Source organism: Nematostella vectensis, chromosome 2 (assembly GCF_932526225.1).
Source record: "Nematostella vectensis chromosome 2, jaNemVect1.1, whole genome shotgun sequence".
NCBI classification, from domain to species: domain Eukaryota; kingdom Metazoa; phylum Cnidaria; class Anthozoa; order Actiniaria; family Edwardsiidae; genus Nematostella; species Nematostella vectensis.
This window is the reverse complement of record NC_064035.1, coordinates 12,715,475-12,734,309: the sequence shown is the minus strand read 5'-3', so window position 1 is coordinate 12,734,309 and position 18,835 is coordinate 12,715,475. Positions and strand designations below refer to the sequence as shown.

The following is an 18,835-nucleotide window of genomic DNA, read 5'->3' as shown; positions in this document are numbered from 1 at the left end:
CCTTAGAACTTAGAACATGCCTTGTTGTTGTCAAATTCACGTGTATAAACGATTTTTTTTTTTTGGGGGGGGGGGGGGGGTTTCTCAACGGAATTTATGACTTCTTTCTCCCTACTCAAGAAAGATATCTTTCTTGAGTAGGGAGAAAGAAGTCATAAATTCCGTTGATAACCCCCCCCCCCCCCCAAAAAAAAATCGTTTATTACACGCGAATTTGACAACAACAAGGCATGTTCTAAGTTCTAAGGCAATTTTATTGACAACATTTCACAAAAAAAAAAAAAATAAATAAACGCTTTACTCGACCGATCTCAGAACAGCCGAATTCCGATCTACGACAAGCAACCATTGCCTGGGCTACCTGTGTTTACAGCAGGCCTCGTTTCCATAACTCAGATTGACCTTCTCACTCACTTTTTCTGATACGAAGGGCTTGAAATTATAAAGGTTAGTCTATTTATCCAGGTAATTTTTTTCAGATTTTACTGTTTTTATGTGAATAGCAGGTATATATAATGATGTTCTATAAGCACCATGAGAGGGTGCCCTCATGGTCCCCTGGAAGTGTGTGGTTAACTTGAGGTTTAAAGCATTTTTGGACTAGAATCTGACCTGAGGAGGTGGGGGAATAGACAGTTTTTTACTCTATAACTCGTCTCTACCCTGGGGGGTTTCGGGATAAGTGAATAGCATCACATGTTCTTTGCAAAAGTCATGTCAGTTTCTGGTTTGAGTCTCTTTCTCCTCTGTAGCAAGAATTTCCATGTATCAGCGTGTGGCAAGCTGCACGGCAAAATGTGCTAAAACGAGTATGAATGATAACTGATGCCAGATGAAAATTATTAATTTTTCCATTTTTTTAGTTACTGTTATCTTCATAGTAATTGGTACAAATGGGGGCACATGCCCCCAGTGCCCCCCCCCCCCCCCCCTGCTACAGCCTTGACTTGCTTAAGTGTACTGGCTATGAAAGATAAGGGCTTGACTTGACTGCAGTTTTTCCCCAAGGGGTTGGGGGCTTTTCTCAGTTTTGTACAGGGTCAAAGTCTAACCCCCCACCCTTCCTCAGGAGCATGGGTGTGGGAGTTTCAATAATTACAAGCTCTATTTGTTTGAGAAAAAAAAACAAACAAAGAGACATACAGCATGTAGGTTGTCTACACCATGCCTATGGTTACCATCTAGTTTTTCTTCAGCTTGTATGTAGTCTTTCTAGTTTTACTAGTAAATTAAGATTGTAGCTTGTTTGCCCTTGCAAGTGCCACATCTTTGTGTAATGGGGATGACCCAGTGAATTTGGAGTACTAAACAAGGTATGTAGGCAGCACTATGTTGCTTGCCTAGAGGAACTCAAAATGTGTCAGTTCCAAGCTATGGCAATCTTAAGATTCAGGCCTGCTAGGTTACACACTCAGAAAAAAGTGTACTGTGTTTGTCGGCTCCCAAACAACAGAAATAAGCCTATACCCAGTGCTCAAGATGCAAGGAATAGTATCACCCCATATGCATTTTGGAACCATGAGAGAGTGCTCTACTAATGCACTAATCATTTTAACCCCCACCCCCTGCTATGGTCCTGATTCTAGAAATTTGATTACCTAAGCAAAAAAAATTATACTATTATATAAGATACACATAACACAACATGATTGCGAAAATTTAACTTTGGTTATAGGGTTAATTATTATGTATGATACAGCTTAAGGTAAATTTTATGTGGGGAACCTTGTAATATTATCAGACAACTAACAGCTATTGTTCTTGCTTCTTCTGATTGGTTCACCACTGAAAATCACCAATAAGATATATAGGGAACCACCCTGGTTCCAGAGCCTCGACGTCTCTCTATTAAGTGGCCCAAAAAAGCTCAAGCTTGCTGGCCACTAAATAATAGCCGTTCAAGGCTCTTGAGCCAGGGTAATAGAGAACATGATATTATGATAAAGCTGCATGTTTTTGCTGCAGGACAATGGTGATAACTAAATCATAAGGATGAGTGTCTTTTTGATACAGGTACATGCATATGCCCCTTCATCAACCTTCACTTTACAAACAAAAGAACAAAGAATTTGAGAAAAATAGCAATAAAATGTTGCCACATTTTTTTTACAGAAACCCCTGTGGGTCATCTAATAAAACTGTTATCACAGGTAAATGTGCAGTTGGTATTATTTAGGGCTTTAAGCAAACTATATTTTTTAGAGCTGCATTTTTTTAGGGTCTCAGAATGCGCGAACAAAAAAGGCTTTGATGAGACATGATATGTTATCCATATTGTAATTTTTAAGACAGCAAAAAAAGACCACTACCTCAATTTGCTTAGAATTGGGTTTTAATAAAATTATTGGTATTTATTGGGGTTTGTAGTTTAAGTTTGTAGTTTTTTTTCCCAACAGAGGTATTTTTTTAGGTTGTACGACAGGCAGCTGTACATTAAGTTAACCCCTTTTGTATATAATTTAATGACATGTATACAAAAACTGGAATTAATTCTGAGTTTTAAATAAGAGATGTGGGTCAGTGTCAGCTGTTGTGAATTTCGAAATTAACAGTAAAATCTAAAAAAATACCTGGATAAATAGACTAACCTTTATAACTTCAAGCCCTTATAAGTATCAGAAAAAGTGAGTGAATGTGCTCGGTTCCATAACTCAGACAGCCCTTTTCGTAAATCCAAGACTAGCTAGTGCTGTTAATATTAAACCACTCCTAGAAAAACGTATCCATATGGGTTGTTCTAGCGTTGATTTATGTCTTCATATGAACGTTACTTGTATTTTTGGCAGTTTTTTGTTCAGCGAATTTGTAAGAAGAGGATAATAAGAAGTTTTGTAGACGTTTATTCAACGGTGAAACGAGCCATGAGTCTTGCACAATCTATATGGGTCCTGGGTCACGTTCTGAGCACGTGCTCTGTCACGCAACTTGTCACATCTTCCCTCTTTTAACAGTAACGCTAACGGTTGGTTAAAACAACATTATAATAATCAAAGGGTAAAAAATCGAAATTTTACAACTAAAATCATACGATGGATTATTACTAATGTTCAGTGTCCTAACAGTTTCAATGTTATTTTGGCACATAGTCTTTGAGCCATGCAGGAGGCTTCACCTCCCGCCAAGGCCTTGTTATAGCCTGTGAAGAATCTGGTGGCATGGCAACCTGGCTGGGTTGCTGCTGAGCATCATCGGGTTCTGGTGATTCCAGAACATCAGGTACTTGGCTGTTTGTTTCTCCAGTGCTGATCAACTGTCGGCGGTTTCGTCGGTAGGTGGTACCTTCAGTCTCGACGTTGTAGCTCCTAGGTCCGGCTTGACCTAAACACGTACCAGGCGTCCACGTGTCTTGTCCTGGTAGCTTCATGCGCACAGTTTCGCCGACAGCGATGGGCTCCAGGGGCTTGCTGTGCTTATCGTAATAAAACTTCTGGCGTTGCTTGGTACCTATCAACTTCCTGGTGTCCTCTTCAGTGTTGTAGCTAGGCTGTAGTAGGGAACCTGCCACAGGGAGAAGTGTTTTGCATCGACGTCCGAAAAGGCGCTGGGCCGGGCTAGTTCCGATTCCAGCAGTCGGAGTATTCCGCCAGTCGAGAAGTGCTTGGAATTCTGACCCCCCGGATGTCTTGCATTTTTTAAACAGCCTCTTTACTGTCTGTACAGCATTTTCCGCTTTCCCATTTGCTTGGGCATATCTTGGGGATGACGTCTTGTGTTCGAACATCCAGGTCTTGGCAAATACACTAAACTCCGCTGATGCGAACTGCGGTCCATTGTCGGTTATAAGGGTGTCTGGGATGCCAAACCTGGCAAATATTGCCTTCAGCTCCTTTATTATTGCTCGTGACGTCACTGTGTTAAGCTGGGCCACTTCTATGTAGTTGCTGAAGTAGTCACTGACCACTAGCAGTGTTCGGTTGTCGAGCTCACAGAGGTCAGCTGAGACCTTTCCCCAAGGTCGAGCGACAAACTCATGTTGGAGAATTGGCTCCTTTCGTTGGCCACTGCGATGAGTCAAACATACTTCGCATTTTGTGATGTACTCCTTCAACTCGACAGTCATCCGCGGCCAGAAAAACGTGTCTCTTGCTCGTCTTATGCAGCCTTCTATACCGATGTGGGATGAGTGTGTCTTTTCCATAAGCTCCTTCCTCAGGGCTCTAGGAACCACCAACTGTTGGCCTTTAAAGATGAGTTCTTCTTGGACAGTTAGCTCGTCTCGAATATCAAAGTAAGGATGCACGCACTCCGGCAGGTCTGTTTTGCTCTCTGGCCAACCTCTCTTTATAACCTCTCGAAGGTTTTGTTGCACCGCATCATCTACTGCTGCATTTTTGAGTTGCTGCCAAGTCTCTTCTCTCACTGGCATCCATGATCGATGGTCAATCTCCTCCAGCTCCCTGGTACACTCCCAGGCGTTGACTTCGGGTAGGTAAGCTCTGCTTAGGGTGTCAGCCAAGTAAAGATCTTTGCCTTTCTTGTACTTCACATTGAGACTGTAACTCTGCAGACTCAGCAGCATTCGTTGTAGGCGTTTCGGAGCAGTCGCCAGAGGTTTGATGAAGATTGGTTCCAAAGGCTTGTGATCAGTCTCGATGTTGACGACTTCGCGGCCGTAGACGTACGTATGGAAACGGTCACACGCAAAAACAATCGCGAGCAGCTCCTTCTCAATCTGTGCATAACGCGTCTCAGCGGGCGTGAGTGCACGTGATGCGTAGGCTACTGGTTGGCCATTCTGTAGTAATGCGGCACCCAATCCGCTCTGCGACGCATCGCACTGAAGTGTAATCTCCTCGTCTAGGTTGTAGTACCGCAATACTGGAGTGACTGTAACGGCATCCTTTAGCTTTTCAAACGCAGACTGTTGCACATCATCCCAGATGAACTGCACGTCGCTCTGTGTGAGATCCCTCAGCGGCTTTGTGATGTCTGACAGCTGGGGCAGGAACTTTGCAAGGTATTGGGCTAGGCCTAACAGACGCTGTACCCCAAGCTTGTCGGTCGGTGAGGGCATGTCCACAATTGCTCGCACTTTAGCAGGGTCGACTTTAAGTCCCTTGTCAGTTGCTATGTGGCCAATGAAGAGTAACTCTGATTTCCTAAGTCTCATCTTGTCGGGATTCAGGTGTATGTCCCGTTGATCACAACGGTTTAGGAATGCCAGGAGGTTCCTGTCGTGATCCGCCGTTGCCTCCTCGTAGCTCTCGCCATAGCCCACTACCAGGAAATCATCAGCAACAACTTCGGTTCCAGTCAGACCTTCGGCAAATTCATGCATCTTTCTTTGAAACACTTCTGGTGCTGAGGAGATCCCGAAAGGCATTCTCTTCCATCGGTATCGGCCAAACGGTGTATGGAAAGTTGTTAGATAGGTCGACTCTTCCTCTAGCTGGACGTGCCAGAAACCGTTGCGGACATCCAACAACGTGAACACCTTGGCACCGTGTAATCGTGTTGCAACCTCTTCTATGGTTGGTAGGGGATAGTTTTCCCTCTGGATGGCTTTGTTGAGATCCTTTGGGTCTAGGCATATTCGCAGTTTTCCATCTTTCTTGGGAACTACTACCATAGAGCTGATCCACGAGGTGGGTGTGGTCACCGGTGCTATTATCTCTTTGTCCACTAGATCATTCAAGGTTTTCTTGAGCTGGGGTCTTAGGGCTACTGCAACTCTACGTGGTGCGTGTTGTACTGGTTGAGCGTTTGTGTCTAGTCTGATGGTGTATTCTCCATCAAGTTTGCCAACCCCGTCACTGAACACTGCTGGGAACTTAGCCAATATTTCTTCTCTTGTTAGTGCAGCTCCTGGTTTGGGGTCAACGGTGAACACTGTCGCTCCATCTGTCTGCGGTTTGTGAAACTGGTCGTTGTCATTGTACTGTATAATGTTCATGCCAAGGCATGCCTTACGCCCCAGAATCGGGCGGATTTCATGGCTGTCAACAAGGCGACAATCCAGCTGGCACGATACATGGTTTCTCCACACTCTAATGGTGACATGCCCGACGACTTTGATCTTTGATCCCCCATACGCCACTAAGGACGTTTGCACGGGTTTCACTTTTACTAGCTTGTGGTCGTTACACGCCTGCTTGTATAGGTGCACTGGCAACACATTGCATTGTGCACCAGTATCAGGTTGGAAACGGATGAAACTTCCAGACTCTGATTGAAATGTGACCAGCTGCGAATCATCCAACCAGACGGCCAATACTTCCTCCGTTTGATATGTCTCCTCAGGATACATATCTGTTTCTTCGACTTCGGTAGCCTTGACTTCCTGTTTGCATCTATTGGCAAAGTGATTTTTCGCTCCGCACTTCCGGCAGTCCTTTCCTCGTGCGGGACACGATTCCTGATTTGCCATATGTTGGTATCCACAGTTGTCACATTGTTTGCCTTGACCTCGTTGCTTTCGCCGATAATTTTTGATGTTGGGTTTCTTCGACTCGAATTTACTCACGGCATTGACGTCTGTCTCAGATGTATCTTTGACTATTTTCATCTGAGCAAGCATACTCTCAGCCGCTCGGCAAATTTCATCTGTTTTCGCTAGTGTTAATTTGGACTCGCGTAACAACCTTTCTCTGACCTTCGTGTCATGTATTCCAAATAACAACCGATCTCGAAGTATTTCGTCTGGCGTAATCGTATCAAACTCGCAGGACTCGGCCAATTTTCTCAGCGCTGTTCTATAGTGCTCGTAGGACTCTCCAGGCTCTTGCATTCGCTGGTTGAAACGGAATCTTTCGAACGGCACGTTCTTTCTTGGTTGACAGTACTCGGCGAATTTCTTTATGACAGGTTCTATCTTGTCTGTCTCTCCTTCGGTCAGGGTAAATGTCGAGTAGACTTCTCTCGCCTCTTCACCGATAACTGTTAGCAACGTAGCTACTTGTACGGCTTCAACTTTCTCGTTCAACCCAGTCGCCAACGAGTAGTTTTTCCAAGCGAGCACAAATCGCTTCCATTTGTCAGCAGCATTGCTATTGTGTATCTCCAGCGGCGCCGGCGGCGGTAAGACATATCCTGAGGCCATAGTTAACCGCGGCCACCATGTAAGAAGAGGATAATAAGAAGTTTTGTAGACGTTTATTCAACGGTGAAACGAGCCATGAGTCTTGCACAATCTATATGGGTCCTGGGTCACGTTCTGAGCACGTGCTCTGTCACGCAACTTGTCACAGAATTGTTCGGGAAAAGGTTCGGAACTCGCCGCCGTTCGTGTGTTAGGTTCGTAACCGAGCGTAGATTAGTTCCCAGTTCTCTCACGACCAAGGGCACCCTTGGTGATGGAAACGAAGCTCTACCGACTTTTGGAAGCTACAGGTTTTATCATAGGTGAAGTTGATCCAAACAATAACAAAGAAAGCTGGGTTGTCAGTCTTCATGGCATGAATGGACTGCTAAGATAGAAAACTCCACGGTATGTAGAGAATAAACTTCTGAAGTATAATGAAAAGTCCAACCGCTTTGTGCTGCTTTACGATTTGATGGAAATATTGCATTCACAAATAACAGGCAGTACTTATCTTAAAGAGACTTTTCTGGGTCTTTACACCCCTTGTTATTTATTCATTTGTTTGTTTATTTGATATAAATAACTTAAGCTTTGCATTTCTTGGCTATCGGTGGCGGCTCGTGATCTTATTGTTTTTCTTTTTGTAAACATTTTTCTCTTAAATCTCTTCAGGATAATAAAACTCCGACTCAAGTGCTCGTCTTCTCCCATTATCAATTTTAAGACCTGTTTGTTTCTTGTTTTCTTTTTGGTGGCTTTGGTTTTTAGGTCGATTTTGTTTGAGCGAAATTCGTGCAACCGAGCAAAGCAACACAAAAAAAAGCTCACAAAATGTCCCGCTCCGAATACGGAAAAAGACGGCCCGCTGGTTAAACATTTCCTGTTTCTTCTGGGTGTTAGAATTCGCTACTCGAATGTTCGCTGTCGCTCGTTTTGCAGTTTGAAGGTGGAAAAAATTTCAAAAAACAGAAGATTGTGAAAAAACTTTCGTAGGTCAATACGGAATTCGGTAATGCCCTCAGAGACGGGCAATACGGGAATGTCACGACTACCAATTAGCCAATCACAGCGCGCGTACTATCGTATCCATATAGTAAAGTATCATACTTGAATCGTGGATGAATATTTCGAAGTTTCCTTGCAAATTAAAAGTTGCATTTTCAATTATGAACAATAACAAAGGAGTGGTTGATCGACATTCTTTACTACATGCCCGTTTAAATATATCTGTTACACGCTCCTTTAAAAAGATCTCCTACTTGTTCTCTAGCTATCATAAGATTTGAAAGCTTGTTCAACAGCTGCCAACCCGAAAAAAGACTGCAAAACTTTAACAACCACTAACTTAGCAGAGCTGGCAAAGTCCTGAAAGTTCTCACGTACGAATTCCACCATAGTTGCCAACTCGAAATCCACAGCTTTTACTTCCTCGTGTTCAAATTTATCTTTTGGTCCTGAGCTGAACCGAGAGGCAAGCTGGTCGAATGTCAGTCGACGCTCGGGTGACACTCGCTCGTCTGAAAGGTCCACGAAGCCACACATGCCCCACTCGTGAGTGTCGAACTTGAGGTAGACGGTAGATAGACAGAGAGCCTGTCGATCATCGCCGATGAGTTCAACACGGAGTTCCTCCTCTAGTCCTCGGACTGCTGTCTCTACCAGATCAACATACTCTTGTCCGTCAATGATCTTGTAGTCCTTCACGGAAGCACTTTCTACGGCTCCGCACGTGTATTGGCCTGGAGTAGCTAGTCCCTCTGAAAATATAGGTGCATTTTATGCGCAGCGCATCACAGCTAAATGGTATACTCTTACTGGTACTGGTACTGGCCAGTTTGAGTTAGTGGCATACAAGTTATGAGCGAGGTTATCTCTGAGTTTGGTATGTGCCGTACAAGTTATGAGCGCGGTTATCTCTGAGTTTGGTATGTGCCGTACAAGTTATGAGCGCGGTTATCTCTGAGTTTGGTATGTGTCGTACAAGTTATGAGCGCGGTTATCTCTGAGTTTGGTATGTGCCGTACAAGTTATGAGCGCGGTTATCTCTGAGTTTGGTATGTGTCGTACAAGTTATGAGCGCGGTTATCTCTGAGTTTGGTATGTGTCGTACAAGTTATGAGCGCGGTTATCTCTGAGTTTGGTATGTGTCGTACAAGTTATGAGCGCGGTTATCTCTGAGTTTGGTATGTGCCGTACAAGTTATGAGCGCGGTTATCTCTGAGTTTGGTATGTGCCGTACAAACTATGAGCGCGGTTATCTCTGAGTTTGGTATGTGCCGAACAAGTTATGAGCGCGGTTATCTCTAAATTTGGTATGTGCCGTACAAGTTATGAGCGCGGTTATCTCTGAGTTTGGTATGTGCCGTACAAGTTATGAGCGCGGTTATCTCTGAGTTTGGTATGTGCCGTACAAGTTATGAGCGCGGTTATCTCTGAGTTTGGTATGTGCCGTACAAGTTATGAGCGCGGTTATCTCTGAGTTTGGTATGTGCCGTACAAGTTATGAGCGCGGTCAGCTTTGAGTTTGATATGTGCCGTACAAGTACTAACCTCGGTTAGCTCTGCGTGCGAAGATGAACTTCCTGGGTGAGTCTGCCGTGAGGACGGCCACGTGGAGACCAAAAGAAGTGCTAAACAAAGGATGGACGACACTCTTGCATGGAACAAGGTCCCGTCTTTTCTGCTCGTCCAACACCTTCATCCACACCTCCCGCATAGCCCGATGGTGGCAGTAGGTAGACTGTGCGTATCGCAGCAACACCTCCTGCCGCTCCTCCTCCTCCTCCCGGGGCGTAGCCAGGCTCTTGAGCGCGATGGCAGGGTTATCTTCGATCTTCTTGTCTATTGCGGCCTGTCAAATGATAAATAATTTGATAAATGTGCCTGGGTAATGACGTGTCGAGCCACCAATGATACCTCTGCGGCCGCTATACAGTCTAAAAAAAACTTGCTTATTTATTATATTTACCGATACCTCAATTAAACAGCCAACCTCCACTGTGACCACGTGTCTCGGTCGCAGGGATGGTCGATTAATAGAGGTGCCACAGTATACATCACTTGGCACGATCCCAAGGTTAGTCGCTTAATTGAAGTGCATCTGTATACATCACTTGGCACGATCAATGGGACATCGATTCTCAGTTGTTTGCTGATCAGTTGAAACATGCTTCGTCCTAAAATCAAGCTCCTTAATAATATTGGTGCCAGCTGAAAAGTGTCAATTTGGAATCGTCAACTAAAGGACGATCACGCCTTTGGTTACTCGTACCGAATTGCACTTTTCATGTCCTTATCTACTTCGGATGAAGGTTTTGTTTTGAAACAACCTTTCCCAAATGAACATTTAATTTGATTTCGCCGCAAAAACACGGAACTGTCGAGTCTAGAGACATTCGTAGTCGTTATTACTTTTTACAGTAAGTAAAGAATACGATCACTATCAAACATGTGGGAAGGAAAACCTGACGTTTTCTCAAAATACGGTTTTCTTCATCATTTCACAGCCGAAAAACTTATTCGAGATATCAATAGGACTGAATTAAATGGTTTCGCGGAACGTTTTGCTTGTAATTCTTTTTTCTTTAATGTGAAGAGACCGCCCAATCAAACAAACATTGGTTTTCTCTCCATGGTTGAAATTGGTTAGACAAAAGATCCTATTTCTAGTTCACACTATCGAGAATAGTGCTTTTAGACCGCCTAGTGTGGTTGCACATTGTATTCGAATATCTGAAAGATTCTTTCAGGGTCGTAACAGGGGGTAGAGCACTGGGGCACGTGCCCCCCCTCCCTTCTGTGGGGCGTGGCTGTGCCTCCCCAATATTTTCTTAATGTATTGTATTGTGTACTGTATTGTGCCCCCCCCCCCCCAAAAAAAAAATATTACGACCCTGATTTTTATGTATTTCATTCAATAAAATAAAGTAAAGCTAACATATTTATTGGACAAATAATACGAAAAAAATGGAATTGAATAATAATGTCCAAAATGGAATAAGCGAACGGACAAACCATGCAAGGCGCTTCCCTAAAGTCTTTAAATAATTAATTAATAAAATAAGAAGTATATACACATGTAGAGAAATTATTAGGAACCCTGGGTAGCTCAGTCTCTATTCGGATAGTATTTAAATTATTGACCCCTGGCTATTTTTTTAGCAGAATTTACAAAAAAAAAAGACAAAAAAAAGCCCGTCAATGCACACCGCTTTACCTAGGTAGTCAGCGGTATCCAAGCTTTCCAACAGTGCTTTGCAGTCCCAACTCACATCTAACATCGTCATGCTGGAGCAAGCATGATATGACAGTTTCTTGTTGTTTTTGTTGTTGTTGTTGTTTTTTATCAAAAATACAGCTTTTAGCATATTGCGAGAGTGGCCTAAGACATCGTTGAGTCTATTGGGGCATAACGGAGTGCTGTTGTCCAGAATTGGCTAATAAATGTCGGGGATTCTTTTTTTTTATATAAAAAGGATTAGGATTGTACTAAGGGAGGGAAGCTAGAAAGGTTTTCTTCGCGCGGTATAAAGACGGCCAGAACAGGTCACACAACAGGATTGGACACGTGTCTCTATTGTGTTCTGTTTAGCGGAACGTCTTCTCATGGGCCAAAGAGACAATGTTTTGTGATCGGGTGTCGCACTTGGATCACGTGTTTGGTAGGCAGAAGCTAATCCCAATGAACATGGCATGTCTCATTTCAAATTCCTTTTTTGCCAGCAACACACTTACCTGTCTGAAGTGTGCATAGTGTTCGCGGTATTTCTGCTCGTAGATCCACTCTGAAGGACAGTCGTTGAACTCTTTCAGACCAACCTTGACCTCACACAATAGACACTCAGGGGGGTACCCCACAGGCTGTTCCTTGGTCTTTATAAAGCCTTCACTGGACTGCCAATAAAGAACCATAAATTATGTAGACTCGATATAGTCAGGGGAGGGGTTGGGGGAGGCGAGCATAGAGGGTCACCAATATATTTATATAAAATATAGCGGGAGGTAAAATTTGTGGACTAGAACTCTCATACATCTATTTGAAAATGATCAGGGCCTCCTCGATTTGCCACTGGTTTTTTCCTGTCAAATCACATATGAAATAGGTATTACAACACCTTTTGGTGTTAAGAGGGATGAAAATGAATTCAGAAAAAGAGAAGGGAAGAGTAAGGGAGCTGGATACTTACATCTGATACAAGACTGTCAGCTACAAAAATCCGTGTGTCCTTCAGAAAGCCACACGAGAAAAACTCAGCACTTTCAACCTCTGCTTGGTACGGGTTAACATCGGCTAGGTAATAACAGTAACAACACTAACATCCAAATACTCAACAAAGAGGAAAAAACAGTGCTGTCCATATAGTTCTTTTTCATGCTTAAAAACCAATTCGCTATTGAATTGCTTAAGAACTCACTTGAGAAATACCGTGTAACAAGCTCCTTGGAAGTTTGTCTTTTGGCTGGATCACTCTCGCGACAAGAAGCTATGATTTTTCTGAGGTCTCCCTTCAGATCCGGTGGAACCTTAACTTTGTCTTCTTGTTGAAAAAGATTTTCCCTGATCCCTACAACACTGACTGAATTTCGGCCAGCCCATGGACAAGTACCAGAGATCATGTAAGCAAGTACTTGACCATACGAATAGATGTCTGCGCGTAAGAAAAATGTATCCTCATCAAATCCAAAGTTTTCATCTTCTGGCAATCGTGCATTGTCATCTTGATAATATTCTGTCAATAAAATGGTAAGAGCATTAGTGTGATATCTGTGGTGTTAAGTCCAAAGCTGGTAGGTTCTTACTTGAAGATTTCAAGGGTTTAATACAATGGAACCTCTATTAAGTGGCACTCTGTTTAGGGTTACCCTTTATTTAACGGTCATTTATCAAAGCCCCGAATTCACCCCCTCTCGTTTACTGTAAATGTGACCTCTATCGAGCATTCACCTTTATTATATTAGTGATGGGATCGGCTATTTATCGAGTTATGAGCTGACTTGAGTTTGAGTAACCGCAAAATGCCAAGAAAGAGCGAGTAGGGCAGACAATGTCAACGGTTGGTTTCTGCATAAACATGAGTAATTGCTGGGACCATAAAAGGTGTCATTTTACGACCAAAAGATTGCAGAAAACAATCACGCCCTTACGTTAGTTTTGTATGTGGACATGTTATACATGATTTAAAAGCTAAAAGATCATATCATATTTATATGACTGCGCTATTATGGTATTTTAGATTTTTTTTCATTACAGAGCCGGTAAAGTTTGGCCACGTGATCGAGGCGAAGTTGACTCCACAGCAATCCCAATGGTCTAACGTTACAATATCATAATGTAGATATTTTAACAGTTCAACATAACAAATAAACAGTTCAACAAATAAACCAATAAACAAAAAGTACTTCTAATTGGAATGATTATAACAGTGATTATTGAATGATTATGAGAGAGTTTGTGAAATACATTTCCCGCCAAATTTATTGAAAATATCCGGATGACGGCGCGCTTGTATTTTCTCACACATTCTTGATCCACCACAACCGTTCGTACTACGGAATTTTGAGTCGTCATTTAAGAATCTTCAAGTCGCCTAGTCTAGTTCTACAGCTTTTTTCTTTGTTTCGTAAATGGACAACGAATTCAAGAAAGCAGGATTTGCAGTAAGCTTCAATCCTGGAGGGAATGGCTTATGAGCTATCACGTTAAAATATAGTGAGATTATTATTTTGGCAGCTTTCTAAGGTAACTCAAACTCAACTTAAACTTAATAACTCAAACTCAACTCAACGCAAAACTCGATGATTAGTCTATCTCATTAGTGATATAATTATAAATTGCAAACTTGCCTTCTTGGTATTCACTCCCAACATCATGAGTCCAGACTTCAGGCGCCGCCCAGCGTGCTTGAAATAGTGACATCTCCCCACTTGTTGTTACAGCCACTTGGTGAGACAACCCAAAATCAGCCAACTTGATTCGCATGCTCCTTTTATCTAGCTACAAAGATAAGAAATATTATTTCAGGGAAAAAGTGCCTTAAATTTACCTAAGTGCTATACACAGGACAGGGCAAGAGGTGACTGTTTCACTGAGGCTACCCGACGTAATAGAAATCTGGCTGATGAAGTTGACAAAGCATCACTCTGTAGTGCCTATGCCTCACCACTGGGTTCAGGTTTCGATTTTCTTTTCTGATGCGTTAGTTGAGTTAGTTGGTTTTTCTCCAGGTTCTCCAGATTTCCACTACAAAATTTAACAATTTTGATCTAAGCTTTGTTCTGTGGTCAGACATCAGCTGAATGGCATATATATTTATCTTTTCCAAGGTGTATCTGGTATAGTTTAGCAATTCAGCTCCTAGGAGGGCGACTAGCTTCTCAATTTATTTTATTTTTTAACCCCCTGTTGTCAGTTCGTCAGATTGCTCGCTTGTTAATTAAAAATAGTCTAATGTTCAATTTTGGTAACATAAATGTTACCAATGAATGCGTTTACACCCATGCACACCTAACCTGGGTACCAATGCACCAAGCTTCTTTCGCTTACTATGCGCTCCTCGCAGTCAGTAAAGGGCATATAGTAAACAAAGGAAGCTTGAGACTGGTACCTGGGGTAATGCACACTCTATCCCAGTTCACCTTTAGCATCCACAATCCAAATAAAAAAATGCATATAAACCTGAATGGAAGCCAGTTATAGCAGGTTTTTCTAAAACCAATGTAGCTGGTACATGGTCTGTATTGATTCTATCAAAACACTCAGGGGTTTGTCAGGTTTAGCAAGTCTACAGTAATGTGGTGTAGGATTGCTGTTACGTACTAGAATGTTGTCAGGCTTGAGGTCTCGATGGCTGATAGGTGGGCTCAGACCATGTAGGTACATCAGCCCACTCGCTATTTGTCCACTGAATGACCATACTTGTCCAAGGGGAAGGCCTTGAGATTCAGGAGTCCTTTGGCTCTCAACATGACGATACAAGTTATTAGGGATGTACTCCATGACAATGTATGGGCTGTGAGCAGTGAGGTGCAAGGGTTTAATATCGCACTGCAGCCATCCCATACCCCGAAATGCAACAATGTTGTCATGCCTAAAATCCCTGCAAAACAAAGTTATAATTGTACTACAGCAAAGCTAGGTTAGGTTAGGCTAGGCTTAGCTAGGTTGGACTAGTCAACACCTCATAAATTCTAGTTGCAAATTATATTACATTATCCAGGTAAACACATTTTTCCATTATGGAATAAGTGCCCCTCCCATCCTGCTTAAATTATAAGAAGAAAAACACCACTTGAATGGTATAAATCTTCATTTTATATAGCTCGCATTGGCATTCTCACATTACAACAATATAGTCATTGATTAAAAAAAATGAAATCCCCTCCATGAATATACCGTATAAAGTCTGACAAAAATTTTTACTGTTGTTTCATTTTATTGCGAATTTTTTCTACCTAAATGCAATATAATAATAATTAACAACAACAACAACAAAAATAATAATAGTTTATTTAACCACGTAAAAACACCTAAGAGACAGAGGTTCGTTATAACGTGTACTTGAAATAAAAAATGGAAAAAAAATGAAGACTATTTGCAGGAGTAATGTATATATATAAATAAAATGGCTAATATTTAAAAATATCTTAAAGCTATGTATATTCTAAAAAAATACTCTAACTAAGATATGATCATAATTAAAAAACCTATTGGCCCATTTGGGCCCAAAGCAAGTGTTTAAAAGGGGGGTCTTTAGTCTCCCTCACTTTAAATGGTGTTTCGTTCCAGATTATTGCGGCTATATAAGGGAAAGATTTGTGGCAATATTCTAAATTAAAAGGCGGCAGCTTAAGGCGAGAGCCACTTCCTCACAGATTATAATTTACAGTTAAAATATTGAATAGGTTACTAAGATAGCTTGGGCCTTGCCTGTTATTACATTTGTACAAGATTACAATGGCTTGGAATTGCCTTCTTGAATATAGAGACTCTATATTTGCTAGATTAAAGTATGTAATAGTTGGTTTCCTCTAGCTTGTTATTAAGCTCATCTGAAATTCCTAATAATAAAGGTACTCTAGGTCTGGTAATATATTTATATATAGCCATTATATAATCTAATTATAATGCCGTGCAGAATGAATTTGTGTACCTTGTACAAAGCTGACGCTTTGGCGCATGCTTTTTTAAGCTGTTCATTTATGTGTGGCTGGAAAGAGAACTTACTGTTTTAACAGTTGCGTATAACCCCTCCCCCTACCCGATGAGCGCCCCCTCTTCAAAGACCCGAAAAATTAAATTGAATCCTTACAGTAATTCTAGAATTATAAATTCAATCATGTTTTATTTCTTCCCTTGCTTCCAAAATATTTTTTTAACTTAGTACACAAAAAAACCCTGGTAGATGACTATTCCAAATTTTCACCTTTGTTAGAGACCAATGCAAATGACAATTTAGTAGAATCCTGCTCTATAGACACCCAGGTAATAAATACTTAAGTCAATTTAAACAAAGATAGATACTGTAAATCTCTGTAATAAGGTGTAAGTCATGTAATGGATTTTAGAGATCACAGCGCTATTTTATAATCCCACGAAAAACTAGACACTCAAAGATAGATTTACATCAGCTCATTCAAGCAAGTGAATGAGATGCAATAATATGATAAAATATTGATAATAAGGTATTAAACCTCATGAGTGGTCATTTTAAAGTTTTTGCAAATAAACTGATGTATTTTTAATTAGGCAATAATAAAGACGCTGTAGCATTGTTTAGGCGTGAATGTTTTTATTTTATTTTTACTGTACCTATATCAAATAACCTACCTCAGTAAGTTGCCTTCTATAAACAGAGCTTTTGATTCTGCAAAGTTCTTGAGAACTTTGATAGCAACTGCATTGCCTTTTAGCTTTGCCTTGAAAACATTGGAAAAGCCCCCCTCTCCTAGCTGCTTCCAGTCCGAGAGCTCTTCCTGTGTGATGTTTGAAGCCTTTAGACTAGCATTAACTGTAGAGAATAATTATAAATCACATAATTATTTGCAGTAGAACCAGTGGCCTCAATAGATCAATAGACCTTATTGCTAATAAGGCAGAGGTTTGTGTTATATGCTAAAAAAGCTTGACATGGATAATATACAGCAAGTTGCTAGAAAATGAGTCTTGTCTAGCCAAAATAAACATTACAATTATAGAACAAGTTGATGTTTATTTAAGAAAGGCCACAAGGATAGGAAACAACTGAAGCTATTCTGAAAGTGCAATGTGTTGTTAAGGGATATCAATGTTGTCCCTTTGAAGTTCAGCAAGGGGAAACGTTTATGACCCATAAAAAGAGAGGCACTTGTGTAAACGAGTTCAAAATCTAAAAAAAGCAAAACAAGCACGCAAATAATCCAAATGATTGGTAAAAGGAATTAAATATATATACATGAGAGTATACATGTAAGTATTGACAGCACGAACAGTTATAAACCAATCGATACAAACTGATCAATTTGCAACCAATCGATTACAATCAATTAAAGGTCACAGATTTTCCTTCCATTGATTTCTGATATCAATCGATTCATTGCCATCGATTATTATCTGAAGTTGCCGATTACTATTGATAATCAGATTCATCGATTGATTACCCAGGGCCTAGTTACAACTTATTGCAGCTTGTTCTCACATGTAAACTTATAGCCAATCAAAATTATCTAATAACAAAACTCTTTCCACTTTTTCTACCAATCAACACAAATGTTTTACAGGATAGCTTTTAATGTTGTGCATTTCGTCACAAAGAAAACAAACTACTTAGAAGAATATCTCAATGTCCCCTTCACCTGCCTCCTACGCACACACTTCATAGAACTCCTGGAATGATCCGCCCTAGGTTGATATGGATTTGTGCTGGATAACCTGTCAGATTGAATGATTCCTCCAAACTTACCGTCTTCTCTGTATTGAAGTGTTAAATCGTGAAGTTTCGACAAGGCATTGTCCAAGAGACATTTCACGGGATGCCCAGCTTTTTCCGCACCAACAACATAAGTAGGCAGGATTTCCAGGGCTCTACGGATTTGCTCCTCGATAAATTGTAGATGCTTTAACCTCGTCCTTAGTACGGAGCTTGTAGCGACATAGCTAAAGGCTGTTTGAAGATTCTTCATGGTACTTATTGATCATTGTCGTTAGCTAATAATTGAAGATCATGGTGTTTTTGACCTACTTCTTCGACGCCATTCCACGGAAGTTATCTACTATCTCTTTACCAGCCCCCTACCAGGTGCCCACAGGGAACCCAGTCGTATATCGACACAATAAAGAGGAGAGGACAGGAGCAAACTGGCAAAAAATGGCAAAATTAAAAAAAGGTTGTGTTAGCTTACATTTTTTAAATATTTTGTCTAGAGGTTTCTTGCATCATATAAAACAAAATAAGCTTTAGTTTTTTTGGTAGATAATCCGTTCTTGAGATATGATTGAGCAAAGTTGCCATATAGATCTTGAAAAAAGTAGCAATTTCGCCCAAATTGGGCAATTTCAGACAAATCAAGTCTTACAATTTGCAATATTTCAAGAACGGATCATCTACCAAAAAATACTAAAGCTTATTTTGGTTTATAAAACACAAAAAACATCTATGCAAAAAAAATTAAGCGAATATAAGCTTCAAACACCAAACATTTCTGAATAGTGTTGTGTTCGAGCGGCCAAACACATCACAGTATACCTTGTTCCCCAAATTTCAAAGTGCTCAAGGAATGACAATCAAATGTTGCCTTTAATCGGACCGATACCAACATGAAATGAGCAACAGTGTATTT

General features: G+C 41.2%; 2 protein-coding genes across 2 annotated transcripts; both read right to left on the bottom strand.

Annotated features, from left to right (window-relative positions):
- Positions 1–3,070: 3,070 nt before the first annotated feature.
- On the bottom strand, positions 3,071–7,039 carry LOC125559135 (uncharacterized protein K02A2.6-like). The gene has a single exon (XM_048721147.1). The coding sequence runs from the start codon at positions 7,037–7,039 to the stop codon at positions 3,071–3,073; it is 3,969 nt and encodes a 1,322-aa protein (XP_048577104.1).
- Positions 7,040–8,206: 1,167 nt separating this feature from the next.
- LOC116619161 lies at positions 8,207–18,341 on the bottom strand. The gene is made up of 9 exons (XM_032383602.2): positions 17,959–18,341; positions 16,848–17,028; positions 14,838–15,117; positions 13,865–14,015; positions 12,436–12,750; positions 12,208–12,311; positions 11,756–11,914; positions 9,572–9,872; positions 8,207–8,778 (listed from the first exon to the last, which is right to left on the bottom strand). The coding sequence occupies exons 1-9, from the start codon at positions 18,176–18,178 to the stop codon at positions 8,288–8,290; spliced, it is 2,202 nt and encodes a 733-aa protein (XP_032239493.1). The 5' UTR covers positions 18,179–18,341; the 3' UTR covers positions 8,207–8,287.
- Positions 18,342–18,835: the final 494 nt, after the last annotated feature.

Coding starts and splice junctions, on each gene's coding strand:
- LOC116619161 (XM_032383602.2), bottom strand. CDS start 18,178: ATGAAGAATCTTCAAACAGCCTTTAGCTATGTCGCTACAAGCTCCGTA. Junction 12,312..12,435: donor TGTTACACGGTATTTCTCAA/GTGAGTTCTTAA, acceptor GTTATTACCTAG/CCGATGTTAACCCGTACCAA. Junction 8,779..9,571: donor CGCACGCAGAGCTAACCGAG/GTTAGTACTTGT, acceptor CTATATTTTCAG/AGGGACTAGCTACTCCAGGC.
- LOC125559135 (XM_048721147.1), bottom strand. CDS start 7,039: ATGGCCTCAGGATATGTCTTACCGCCGCCGGCGCCGCTGGAGATACAC.